Below are 14,933 nucleotides of genomic sequence, written 5' to 3'. Positions count from 1 at the left end.
TATGTCATTGGGTTTATTGTCTTCTTTGGGCAAGGGATTCTGTCAAGGATTACATCCCTCTTACACTTTTCAGTATTAAAATATGAGAAAGGGCTTCCCTGGTGGCGCAGTGATTGAGAGTCCGCCTGCCGATGCAGGGGACACGGGTTCGTGCCCCGGTCCGGGAATATCCCACATGCCACAGAGCGGCTGGGCCCATGAGCCATGGCTGCTGAGCCTGCGCGTCCGGAGCCTGTGCTCCGCAATGGGAGAGGCCACAACAGTGAGAGGCCCGCGTACCGAAAAAAATATATATATATGAGAAAAGGCGACCGTAGATGACATTTTGAGTGTCTCTGTAACAGCAAAGACTGCAGCCCCAGCTTCCATGCCCTCAGCTACTCCCCGGGTTCCAGTCCCCTAACCAGTTGTCTAAATGTCCTGAGCAGCCTAATATCTCTTGCCTCTGGCCTCTCCTCCTTTTGATCAACACTGTATTTATCTGTATTTGTCTACTAGAATTCAAGCACCAGAGAACAGAGAGTTTTATCTGTTACGTTCACATGCCGTATACCCAGTGCCTAGAATACTACCCCAATATACAGAAGGCATTCAGGAAAGAATTGTGGGGGGCAGGGATAAATTAGAAGTTTGGGATTAACATATACACACTACTGTCCATGAAAGCGATAAAAAAACAAGGACCTACTGTATAGCACAGGGAACTATATTCAGTATCTTATAATAACCTATTATGGAAAAGAATCTGAAAAAGAATAGATAGATAGATAGATATACAAATAACTGAATCACTTTGCTGTACACCTGAAACTAACATAGCACTGTAAACTAACCATACTTCAATTTAAAATGTGGTTAAAAAAAAATAAGAGAAAAAATAATTGCCAAGTAAAGAACTTTACAGACTGGTTCCTGAAGCTCAACTCTGATCGACCCCAAAATCACACCTCTGTGACCTCAGGCAAATTACTTGGCTTCTCTGAACCTCTCTGCTCTGTATAATGGTCAGGCTTCATATCTGCCTCACAGGATGGCATGTGGAGTAAATTAAAACTTATTCCTCACCTTCAGAGAAGGTGTACAGTAACTGATATTTAAACCAGAAGTTCAACAACAAAAAATTTTAAACAACAAAAACAGATCATTGAAAGTCCACACAAGATGAATTGCCAATAATTGTAATAAGTGATGAACAATGCTAGGAAAGCGATTAACAGTGTGGGTTGAGTTGAGCCATCACTCACTCTACAAATAACAACTGCCAACCTGTTATATTCAGGCATTCTGATAGGTGCTGGGGTTAGGAGAATGAAGTGGACAGTCCTTACCTTCAGGGCTTAATGAAACAAGCAAATTCAAATAAAAATCAACATTTTAAAATAAAATGAATAAAAATTCAAATAAAAATATATATCCAAAGGAAAAAGATTTTTTTGGATGAATAATAAAAGGAATGGTGTCTCATTAAGCATGAAAACTACTGAAGTTCCTTCTCATAAGCACATTTGGCAAGAACCCTGAGATCTTCTTTAAAGTGGTTTAGAAGATTCCTTTTCATGGTTTAACCAATCTCATAAACCCTCAAAAATAGGCAGAAAGTTTTTACAAAGGAAGCAGTTCCTTCGCGACTATAGTTTTGAATTTCTCTGAATTTCTGAATCATTTGCAAAAAGAGGTAAAAATGAAAGCAGAGAAGAAAAAAAGGAATGAAAGATTCTGGGAAAGAATACAGAAGAATATTTAGGAATTAGAAGAAAATGAGGGCATAAATGGTATAATTCTGAAGTTCCTACGTACTTAGGAACTCTGTTGAGAGGGTCACATATTATAGTAAAACAGTCAATTAAAACCTTGTTAATGTTTACCAAACATTAAAAATAAGGCACCTACCAATACAGAGACAACCAATAATCCAATATGCTGATATTTAAAACAAGGATAGAGAAAAAATTATGCAAAAGAGTGAAAAATGAGAACCATAAGATTGTTCTGCTTTTCCAACACAAGTGCCAATAAAAGAACTTACCAACTTTTTCCCTGATGCTACTGTTTGCCTCCACCGTCAAAGATGCTTCATGCCTCCCAGAATAGAGCTGAAAGTCTGGGAAAAAGTAGTTGGGGTCTTCCAGAATCTGGATGGGACTACTGGGGCTGTAACAGGCAGGAGGGGGACCTGGGGGCAGAAAGCAAAGTGCATATTAGTGCCAATGAAGTCCTCCTCTCCCTCTTTGCCGTGTGAGTCACACTAGCTGTTCTCCCACACACATTTCCACTGGCAGTGGCAGCTCTGTCTTTTCGATTCATAAAATTCCAAAGTTACTATTCAGAATCATCACAAGTCTAGCCACCCACCAAAATGACCCGTAAGGTCACAATAACAATTTTCAAGACATGCTGAGTGAAGTCAGGGACCCTTTCTCACAACCTACTTCCAAGGGCAGCAGCAGAAACACTGGCAGAAATCAAGTCCCCTGAGGAACTGGACAAGTCACCAAGTTTGGAAAGGTCAATGTGGGGGACAGAAAGGAGGGAGGCAGGGAGGCCAGAAAAGGAAAACTAAAAGGGGAAGGGCAGCTGTCTCTTGGAATGTATGAAAGATGCAGAGAGGGGTGGTCATTTTGCCAGACCACGTGTTAGCAAGGGCCTGTCCCAACCCAGGACAGAGCGCTCAGCCCCACTCTGAGGGTTCTGGAGCCTCGTGTGGCAGTGTGAGCCTGGGTCATGGGTTCTGGCCCTCTGCCAGGCACTGACCTTTCAGCTCCTCTGTATCTGCTTCACACTCAAAGAGGAGTGTGCTTCCTGTTTCAATTAAACGTGACACTGTGTTCAATTCTACAGTCACTGAACATGAGATACCACGACGGCGACACCGATCTGGCATCTACAACATCGTGGGAATGCTCAGTGGGATGGGTCTGGGCTGTCTTTCCTCTCTGCACTCGTTTCTCTGCGTGGGCACCAAGCTGAAGGCTCCCTCTGGCAAAAGTAACTTAGTTTACTCTGGGGAAAGAGTCAGGCTATTTTTTTTTAATTAAAATTCTTGCCCGCAAGGATTCCTTAATATACGCAAATCAATCAATGTGATATACCACATTAACAAATTGAAGAGTAAAAACCATATGATCGTCTCAATAGATGCAGAAACAGCTTTTGACAAAATTCAACACCCATTTATGATAAAAATTCTACAGAAAGTGGGCATAGAGGGAACCTACCTCAACATAATAAAGGTCATATACGACAAACCCACAGCAAACATCATTCTCAATGCTGAAAAACCGAAGCATTTCTTCTAAGATCAGGAACAAGACAAGGATGTCCACTCTCGCCACTATTACTCAACGTAGTTTTGGAAGTCCCAGCCACGGCAATCAGAGAAGAAAAAGAAATGAAAGGAATACAAATTGGAAAAGAAGAAGGAAAACTGTCACTGTTGGCAGATGACATGCTACTATACATAGAGAATACTAAAGATGCCACCAGTAAACTACTAGAGCTAATCAATGAATTTGGTAAGGTTGCAGGATACAAAATTAATGCACAGAAATCTCTTGCATTCCTATACACTAACAATGAAAGATCAGAAAGAGAAATTAAGGAAACAATCCCATTCAGCATTGCAACAAAAAGAATAAAATACCTAGGAATAAACCTACCTAAGGAGGTAAAAGACCTGTATGCAGAAAACTGTAAGACACTGATGAAAGAAATCAAAGATAACACAAACAGATGGAGAAATATACCATGTTCTTGGATTGGAAGAATCAATATTGTGAAAATGACTATACTACCCAAAGCAATCTACAGATTCAATGCAATCCCTATCAAATTACCAGTGGCATTTTTTACAGAACTAGAACAAAAAATCTTAAAATCTGTATGGAGACACAAAAGACCCCGAATAGCCAAAGCAGTCTTGAGGGAAGAAAACGGAGCTGGAGGAATCAGACTCGCTGACTTCAGACTATACTACAAAGCTACAGTAATCAAGACAATATGGTACTGGCACAAAAACAGAAATATAGATCAAAGGAACAAGATAGAAAGCCCAGAGATAAACCCACGCACCTATGGTCAACTAATCTATGACAAAGGAGGCAAGGATATACAATGGAGAAAAGACAGTCTCTTCAATAAGTGGTGCTGGGAAAACTGGACAGCTACATGTAAAAGAATGAAAGTAGAACACTCCCTAACACCATACACAAAAATAAACTCAGAATGGATTAGAGACCTAAATGTAAGGCCAGACACTATACACCTCTCAGAGGAAAACAGGAAGAACACTCTTTGACGTAAATGAGAGCAAAATCTTTTTTGATCCACCTCCTAGAGTAATGGAAATAAAAACAAATGGGACCTAATGAAACTTCAAAGCTTTTGCAAAGCAAAGGAAACTACAAACAAGACAAAAAGCGACACTCAGAATTGGAGAAAATATTTGCAAATGAATTAACTGACAAAGGATTAATCTGCAAAATATATAAACAGCTCATGCGGCTCAATATTAAAAAGAGAAACAACCCAATCTAAAAAATGGGCAGAAGACTTAATCAGACATTTCACCAAAGAAGATATACAGATGGCTAAGAAGCACATGAAAAGCTGCTCAACATCACTACTTATTAGAGAAATGCAAATCAAAACTGCAATGAGGTATCGCCTCACACCAGTTAGAATGGGCATCATCAGAAAATCTACAAACAACAAATGCTGGAGAGGGTGTGGGGAAAATGGAACCCTCTTGCACTGTTGTTGGGAATGTAATTCAGCCACTATGGAGAACAGTGTGGAGGTTCCTTAAAAAACTAAAAATAGAATTACCATATGACCCAGCAATCCCACTACTGGGCATATACCCAGAGAAAACCATAATTCAGAAACACACATGCACACCAGTGTTCATTGCAGCACTATTTACAATAGCTAGGTCATGGAAGCAACCTAAATGCCCATCGAAAGACGAATGGATAAAGAAGATGTGGTACATATATACAATGGAATATTACTCAGCCATAAAAAGAAACAAAATTGGGTCGTTTGTAGAGACATGGATGGATCTAGAGACACTCATACAGAGTGAAGTAAGTCAGAAAGAGAAAAACAAATATCGTATATTAACGCATATATGTGGAATCTAGAAAAATGGTACAGGTAAACCGGTTTGCAGGGCAGAAATAGAGACACAGATGTAGAGAACAAACGTATGGACACCAAGGGGGGAAAGCAGCGGGGGGTGGGGCTGGTGGTGTGATGAACCGGGAGATTGGGATTGACATGTATACATGTCAATATATGTATAAAATAGATAAGTAATAAGAAACTGCTGTATAAAAAATAAACAAAATAAAATTCAAAAGTTCAAAAAAAATAAAAAGACTTTTCTATTAAAAACTATATATAGACATATATATATGGTAGCTAAACATGAATATCAATTAGATTAGTTACAAATACAAGGAAAAACAATTTAGAGAGTTAATGGCTAAGGACATCTTAGTGCCTTTTCCGTTAATGTGTAACTATAATGGATCACTGTATAGTTTGTCCTGGTCTTCTCCACATCATGTGTAGAATTAATCCATATCAAAACTTTCTTGTACCGAAACCTGAAGGTTTGTCCACAGCTGTCCAGGTGTGTCCAAAGTTTACCACGGCAGCTTCCCTTCCATCCTGGATATCCTTTCCCTGGCATTCTGGACAATGAGCCCTCCCCTCTGATTCTCCACTGTTGGTGGAGATAAGATAGATGGTACAAAGCATGCCAAGAGACTTCACAGGGTGGCAGCACCTCACTGGGTCATCAGAATCCAAATTTTGCCAATTCATTAATTTACCATGAGAAACACAACTGCCAGAGGGAACAGTCTCTTATGCCCTCCAGGCCAGCTAGCACATTTACTGTTTTGACATTTCCACAAGAAGGCAAATTACAACTTGGAAGTTGCATGGTGAGCAAGGAATCCCAGTAAGGGAAGCAGATGCATGCTCAAATGATGGATGCCACTAGGTAGAGTTGTCTGATGCCTCCATGTCCCTCAAAGGAATTTTCCCACCCAGACACCCAAGCAGCACCCATTTCACAGTGGCAATTTACCCGAGTTGTACAAAGCTTTTAGGAAAAATATTACCTGAGATGCTTGTGTTACTGACTGTGGAACCCGAAAAGGAGTGGGCAACAGCAAGCCTCAGAATTAAATCTGATTACTTTGGTCTATAGTTCCAACAGAAATTCTTTCAACATTTAGTCAACATGTGCCTGGCATGTTCTAAGTGCCAGGCACCATGCTATAGCGATAAACAAGACAAGAACTCTGCCGTCCGGAGTCTCAGAATTCAGCAGGAAGCAGACATGTTGGCTGGCAGTTACGATGCAGGGTAGTGTTGGCTGTAACAAAGCCTTGTTCTAGATACAGTGGGAGGGCTTCCCTGGTGGCACAGTGGTTGAGAGTCCGCCTGCCGATGCAGGGGACACGGGTTCGTGCCCCGGTCCGGGAAGATCCCACATGCCGCAGAGCGGCTAGGCCCGTGAGCCATGGCCGCTGAGCCTGTGCGTCCGGAGCCTGCGCTCCGCAAGGGGAGAGGCCACAACAGTGAGAGGCCCGCATAACGCAAAAAATAAAAAAAAATAAAAATAAAAATAGATACAGTGGGAGCTCAGGACAAAGGGCCTAACCCTGCTTAAAGGTCGAGAAAACCTGCACAGAGGCCAAGGAGCTTAAGCTGATCCTACTTCAGTATCTGATTTTCACAATGAAAGAAAATGCATTTTTATGATATCTATTACCAATAACACAATCATATAGAGAACTGCTGTTAGTCTTACGGTATGTTTCTGTTTAATTTTATACATTAAGATTTGTACATACAAACATGGACTCGCACAGTGTCACGCTGCTGTCACTTAGCATGATAACATGAGTTGTTCTCCTGCGATGTAATAAAAATACATTAAAAAAAATCCTTGCCCCAGAGATAATTCCATTAGCAGAAAAATCATGTTTTACAGCCATCACTTCAAACAGGTCATTTGCAGTTTCTTGCTAGGATTGTTATCTACCCATTTCCCATAAGGCCAAAGCTAGTAGTAAGCAACTAATTATTCTAAGAGGCTGTAAGATGGAAATTTACTCAGCTTCTTCCTGAGTTTCTCTACCTCAACCCATGAAATAATATTTGCGCATGTGCTCACATGTATCATAAGCATGTTTAGACTAGAGAGAAAAAGAGAAAAAAGATTTTGACAACCAGAATATTTATCTTAACAATGTTAAAATAAATAATGTAGTTGTGACTTAGATCTTAAGGATGAATAAAAACTGAGTATGAATGACATACTATATAAAGATCAGCCTAAAATGACAGTTCCAATGCCTGTGACAGTGTCTGTCAGCGTTCTCTTTTTGGCCAACCCACAAAGGACTACCCTGGAAAGAAACTCAGCCCTTTCTGGGCCTCATCTTCTACATCTATAAATCTAAAAGTCAAGGCTAAAATTAGGAATCATCGATGGCCTGAATCCAAAGGCAAATCCTGGCCTGGCTTCTACTTCAGGCAGGTGGAAAATATTGGTGGAAAGTTGGAGAGACGCACAGAGCAACTTGGCCACCTGTTAGGATCACCTGGGGAACGTTGCCAATGCCAGTACCCCAGTCTCATCCAAACCTAGTCAATCAGAATCACTGGGACAGGGCCCAGGCACGCGTATTTTATAAGGCTCTTCATATGATTCCGATGTGCAACCACCGCTGAGAAGCCCTAAGCTAGATGGAGAACAGTGCACACAGGCAAAGAAACAAAAAAACATAAACAGACCTTCTGCACCCTCCGCCTCTCTACCACCAAATCAGAGCCAGGGAGGAGTTGAGGACCCATACACTTGAGTAAAGAAAGTGTGACAGATACACATTACCATATATAAAATAGATAAACAACAAGGACCTACTGTGTAGCACAGGCAACTATATTCAATATCTCACAATAACTTATAATGGAAAAGAATCTGAAAAAGAATATATATATATATATTTATAAATATATATACTTATATATATATAAATATATATATTTATATATATATAAACTGAATCACTTTACTATACACCTGAAACTACACAACATTGTAAATCAACTATACGTCAGTTCAATTAAAAAAAAAAGTGTGGTGTTCTCTTACGACCTGGGTCAGGAATGGCACATGCCAACAGATTACAACTCTTTGGGCCCTACCATCTAATCATGTGACTAAAAATTTTAAATGATAACAGAGAGTAAACTGCCAATAAAACTGTGGCCTACCTAAGAATATGTATGTGTATATGTACGGGTGTACAAAGGTGCGTGTAGGGAATGTGTGTATGCATAGATACATGCTTTCAACATGGAGCCCAGTTAAGAACCCTGCAGTAAGCCATTCCTATCATCACAACACTGGTATAAACTGCTTTTCTACACCTTATCCAACGGCCTGCTGAGTGAGAGTAGGCCCCAGGGCTCCAGGCCACAGGGCGCTATAGTGAGAGCAGAGCTGGAAGGAGGGGCCTAAGCTCAGAGGGCACCAAAGATGCGCCGCCTCTCACCATTTCTTCGGCAGGCCTCAGTATTAAGAAAGAACTAATGCTCTCCGTACGCGCACGCACGCACGCACACACACACACCCCTATGCAGACTGAAGGACAGGATGCCCAACTCCATATGAACAGTCATCTAAGACTCCGTGGCCCACACACTGACCGAGAGTTCCGTTCCCACCCTGCCCCCTCTCCTTGGAAGTGCAGAGAGAAGTCCGGCCGAGCAGATGATCAGGACAGACCCTACGGACAGCCAGGCCCAGGAATTATCACTCCACTGAGCCGACAGACAACCGAGTGAGCTATCCCAGCACTGCCACATCTGAAAGGAATCGTTTCACTTCCAGCCCCCTCACCTGTAAGACAAGGTAAAATGACAATAACGTGTATCACGAGGTGGCACGACATTCCTGGACTACACAGCAAAAATGCAAGAGAGACACCATCCGCTGCCCCACGTGCACATAATCTTTCCCTTCCTGTTCTAGTGCAGGACCTTCGTTAGGAACTCCGGTAGCACGATCTGAGTCTCTTCTTATGTAAAAACATAGGGTATATAATCTAACCAACAGGGTCAAGGATCTCTGAAATCAGAAACTGGACATCAATACCTGTCACAAGCAGAAATTTGGTTTTCCTTGTTAGCAGGTCTCCAGCCCTGGGAGCAAGAACTGTGAGAAACCACAGGAGACGCCCGGACACCACCCCTACCCGGTGAGCGCTGAGAGGCCTGGCTGGGGCCCAGCGCCTAAGTGACAGTGCAGGTTTTAGGGGAGTCCACAGCTGACCAAGGAATCAGCTTCTATGTAATCTGTACATGGAGTTGCCTCTCAGCGTTTCCATGTAAGTTTCTCTTGACTTAGTAACTTGCAGTCACCTACTTTCAACCCAAACCTTCATCTAAGGACCATGGCTCACAGGGCTTTAGTCTGCGTGGGGAAACTGGCAGAAGCAATAGAAAACCTGCCCAGGGTCTCCCTCTGGGCAGGAGGCTGGCAGCCCCTAGGGCTCCTGCCTGAAATAAAGCTAGACATTTGTTTGTGCTGTGCTCGGCAGAGGGTGAAATTCTGTAATTTCAGTCTGAGGGTTCAACGTTTCTACCTTATATTGATGATGACCCATTTCAACAAGAATAGTTCCTTTCTCTTTGCAAAAACTGCATGTCATTTCTCAACAAGAATCCTTTGCTTCTCTCTCTACGAGCATGACTACTTTTGGCTGGCTTCTAAAGCACTGAAAACTTCCTTCCCATTATGGTTTTACTCTCTCACTTTCTTTGTAACTGTCCAGAGGCCTTTAGGTAATGTGACCCTGAACACGACTTTTTTCCCTCCCTCCATAGTAGGGATATATAAAGGCCTCATTGTTGAAGGAAAAATGAATTAAGGTAAAAATGAAGTGAGTTTCCTGGGGGAGGCGAGAGGTACAACAAATCCTGGTCACCTGCTCATCTATTTCACCTCCACTGTAACTGACTTGTTCCCTAAGATCAGATCCGGAATCCATAAACAGACCAACATAAGAGGCTCAGGAGTCTCCTTCCGGTGTAAACACCACAGGACATTCAAACCGTCACCCCACTATCGTCCTGCACTCACACAGCTGGGAATCACCTGTCCTTAATTAAACTCCACTGCCAGCATGCCACTCCCTTGCACATAAACATAGCGGCTACAGCTTCAAGTTCAAATTCTGTTCGGTTTTCAAGGCTGTCTACACTCGGCCCCCTCCTTTAGCTGCCAACAGTCCTGCTGGTCCCCTCAGCATCCCAGCATCCTGTGAACATGCCACCCTCATTCTCCAAGGCCCTGCTGGGAATGCCATCCTCTAACTGCACACTGCCCTCCCCAAGTCCTCTCAAGTTCATCCCAATACATTTACCTCTTCAGGTTACCTCCCCTACAGGGGCCTGCCTTCCCCCAATGGCCACGGTAATTATGATCGAAAGCGCACAACTGAGCACTTAAACATCAACTGCCTAGTAGTCTGCAGTAGTCACTTAATATAGGCTGGTGCATCCAACAATCCCACTTCTGGGCATATACCCAGACAAAACTCTAATTCGAAAAGATACATGCATCCCTATGTTCACAGCAGCACTATTCACAATAGCCAAGAGATGGAAACAACCTAAATGACCATCGCCAGATGAATGGATAAGGAAGATGTGGTACACATATACAATGGAATACTACTCAACCATTAAGTAGATGCACATATCTAAAAAACAAAAACAGACTCACGGATATACAGAACAGACTAGTGGTTGCCAAGGGGAAGGGGCGATGGGGGAGGGATGGGCTGGGAGTTTGGGATTAGCAGATGCAAACTATTACATATAGGACGAATAAACAAGGTCCTACTGTATAGCACAGGGAACTATATTCAATATCCTATGATAAATCATAATAGAAAAGAATATGAAAAAGAATATACATATGTATAACTGAGTCACTTTGCTATACAGCAGAAATTAAACACAACATTGTAAATCAACTATACTTCAGTGAATAAATATATATATATATATATATATATATATATATATATATATATATGCTGGTGCCAGTGCCCTGGTGAAGCTTGAAGACAAGGCACCATATGGGTACTTGCTACTTTCTGTATAAGGTATATGTTCCCTTACTACGTGCTGACGGATGGAGAACTTGGCATATCCTCTGGGATGATGCCACTACCAAGTTTAATGAGAGGGTCCCCTCAAAGCCAGTCTCTGAGAGTTCCCGATGATTCCCTGGCCCTCTCAGGTCTCTAAGATGAGGAAGCACTCGCTCTCCCCTTTGCAGCTGGCAGTGATGCTCTGGGGCCTTCACTCACTGCGAAAAAACTCCCAGGTGTCACTGCACCCAAGTGCAAGACTTTCTGCCAGCTCTCTGTAAGCCAAAACCACCTAATGCCTTTAAAAACAATTCCACTGGGCTTCCCTGGTGGCGCAGTGGTTGAGAGTCCACCTGACGATGCAGGGGACACGGGTTCGTGCCCCGGTCCGGGAGGATCCCACGTGCCGCGGAGTGCCTGGGCCCGCGAGCCATGGCCGCTGAGCTTGCGCGTCCGGAGCCTGTGCTCCGCAACAGGAGAGGCCACAACAGTGAGAGGTCTGCGTACCACAAAAAAAAACAAACAGAAAAACACAATTCCACTGTCAAGATTAGAATAACCTCCTCTAACCTTATAACAGAGATTTTAACCACAAGCAACAAAACAATTCTGTGGCTTCTACCTTCCTTTTCAAAGAGCTAAGGAATTTACTGAGTGCGCCAGCAGCCTCAAAGTTAAATGTAAGCAACCAAGCCAAGCCTTCGGATTCTGGCAGAACTGGAGGTTTCTCCGGGGAGTAGAATACTCTGCTCAGGGAGACAGATGCCCTAGAAACAATGTTTTTAAAGGGAGCGTGGAGACTCCACGACAGTACCTGAAAAATAAGGGGTAGTCTGTTCACAGGCCCTCATGTGAAGCCAAGCTCCCTCCCTAGGGTCGCCAAGTCATACTCTTGAACCTGAGGCCTGAAGGAAGCAGACAGGTCCTGGCACCCCCTCTATGAACACCTGCACGCAGCACACACACTGAAAAAGCAAACAGGGATCTCCAACACTAAACTGAAGGCACACACCTGAATACACCTTCTCACTCCCTTTCTCCCAAGTAACCATTATTTGAAACCTAAGATGGGGGGGGGTGGGGAGGAGGTGGGAGTGGGGAAGATTTCTAAAATTCCCAGCCTCTACAGATGTGGTCTTCCTGGGCATGGAACTTCAATTTGAATCCCTGGAATAATCCATCCATTGTAGAAAACAAGAAAAATAAATACACCTATTTAATTTAGACTCTCTCAAAGTGCAATTTGTGATGAATACCTTTAAAGTTGTGTGAAGTTTAACTCTGTAATGCTTATTTAAAAATATCTCTGAGATAGTATCAGTGTGGACCAAAATACAGAAAGTATGCTTAACCTTTAAAGTAACAATTGAGGTTAACAGGGCCCTGTGATGTGAGCTACAAATAACAAAGAAATGAGTAAGACCTCCCTTAGCCTTAAGATATTTTGATTCCATTCTGGAGACAACAGGCACCAACTATCCAAACTTCATCTCAGAGTAAGTGCTCTATTAAAGGGACACAAAGCTTTGAAGGCTCAGGAGTAATTCGTTACTACCTGATGATTGACAGAGGTGATTCAGAGCTAAAACGACAAGGAGAAAGAGACTCCGGAGCTGAAGTGGAAAAAAGGAGGAGGATGTTAATCTGCTTCAGGGTGAAGAGAGGGTGCTAGTGAGGAAAGATGAGCCCAAAAAGGTAAAGGTGAAGCATAGGGGCTGAGTCACCAAAGTGTTTGGTCTCTTTAAGCAATGGAGACTTCATTGGTGCTTGGGTATGGGTAAGGAGGAGAATGAAGCTGTATCTGCAGACCCAGAATCCAGTATTTAGTTTTAAAAGCCTATAGAGTTATCGTATGATCCACCAATCCCACTCCTGGGCATATATCCAGAGAAAACTCTAATTCGAAAAGATACAAGCACCCCAATGCTCGTAGCAACACTACTTCCAATAGCCAAGACATGGAAGCAACGTAACTGTCCATCAACAGATGAGTGGATAAAGAAGATGTGGTACATATATACAATGGAATACTACTCAGCCATAAAAAGGAATGAAATAATGCCATTTGCAGCAACATGGGTGGACCTAGAGATTATCATACTAAATGAAGTCAGAAAGAGAAAGGCAAATACCATATGACATCTAAACTAAGAAAGGGGGTGGGGGAGGGATAAATTAAGAGTTTGGGATTATCAGATACACGCTACTATATATAAAACAGATAAACAATGAGGTCCTACTGTATAGTACAGGGAACTATATTCAATATCCTATAATAAACCATAATAGAAAAGAATATGAAAAAGAATATATACATACATGTATGTATAACTGAATCACTGATGTACACCAAAAACTAACACAACATTGTAAATCAATTGTACTTTAATAAAAATAAATAAATAAAAGCACTAGTACATTATTTTCATAACACTACAGAAATGCAAAATAATTTAGAATTAGGTGGTTCAACTTTCAACTACTACCTATCATATCCCTGATAGTCAATCACCTCTAATTAAATACTAATAGTGTTGGAGAACCCTGAACTCACTGTGTGAGCCTTGGAAGCTGGGTCTACCTCCCGTTACAGAAGCCAAAAGGTCCCCTCCCTGTTCTAGCAGTTAGGAGGACCGAGGCCCAGTCAACTGATACTCCAACCAAGGACTTTGAATCTTGAGGAAATGACACAAAAACAAAGGATGCTGATAAAGTATCTGTGGTAACAGTACCCCCAGGAGTCCAGGAGCAACAGTGGTATCCACGGTAGCCACCATCATCACAAGACAAGTAGCCTACCCCTGCCCGAGTCGCCAGTATATCTTCACCTAGGTTCCTGCTCATTTTCTGAGCCTTCCCATTAATATGTGAGCTGCCCAATGTACTTCCAATAAATTCTTCTTTTGCTTAAGTTAGCCAAAGTTACTTTGCACTGCTTACAATCAAGCACTTCTGATAGGCATATGTCATAGGTCTATATGTGGAATCTAGAAAAAATTATACATATGAACTTATTTACAAAACAGAAATAGACTCACAGACATAAAAAACAAACTTACAGTTACCAAAGGGAGTAGGGGAGGGATAAATTATGAGTTTGGGATTAAAATATATATACTACTATATATAAAATAGATAAACAACAAGGACCAACTGTATAGCACAGGGAACTGTACTCAATATCTTGTAATAATCTATAATGGGAGAGAATGTAAAGAAATAATATATACATTTATGTATAACTGAATCACTTTGCTGTACACCTGAAACTAAGACAACATTGTAGATCAACTATACTTCAATAAAATTTTTTTAAAAAAGAACTTCTTATAGATACAGAGACTTACTTTACAAAAAATTTTAATTGTTCTGACCCCTATTCTAAGAACACAGCACTGTATGGTAAGTACTACATGACTTAGCACAACCTGCCTTGAATTATAGCAACTCATGTCTATTGCCCCAAATATCCTTTGCACAAAACCTAGAGAAATACTTGCAGTTCCCCCAAAGTTTCCTCCATCTGGAGGGCCTTTCTCCCTATACGGATCAAGGAAACTCTTACTTCGGCACACACTAAATGCTAAAATATATACCCTGACTATCCAAATGTCTCTGGAAGCCCTCCTCTAGTGCCACTTCCTCCAGGAAGTCATCTACCCCTCCTCCCCCAATTTTGTATATGCCACTCACCTGCATTCCCATCACATTTCATGTATATTTATGCCGCAATATATTACATTGCCT

At 41.9% G+C, this 14,933-nt stretch overlaps 1 protein-coding gene across 2 annotated transcripts in view; it reads right to left on the bottom strand.

The window, feature by feature from the left end:
• Window positions 1-14,933, bottom strand: part of AMOTL1 (angiomotin like 1) — a 103,607-nt gene that overhangs the window by 66,451 nt on the left and 22,223 nt on the right. For both annotated transcript variants that reach the window (XM_081238782.1, XM_081238783.1), the window contains exon 2: window positions 2,027-2,173. In XM_081238782.1, coding sequence (XP_081094908.1) covers window positions 2,027-2,173 — 147 coding nt within the window. The remainder of the gene's footprint in view (window positions 1-2,026; window positions 2,174-14,933) is intronic.

Source organism: Mesoplodon bidens (assembly GCF_964165515.1).
Source record: "Mesoplodon bidens genome assembly, chromosome: 7".
In the NCBI taxonomy this organism is placed as follows: domain Eukaryota; kingdom Metazoa; phylum Chordata; class Mammalia; order Artiodactyla; family Ziphiidae; genus Mesoplodon; species Mesoplodon bidens.
This window is presented reverse-complemented; position numbering and strand designations above follow the sequence as displayed.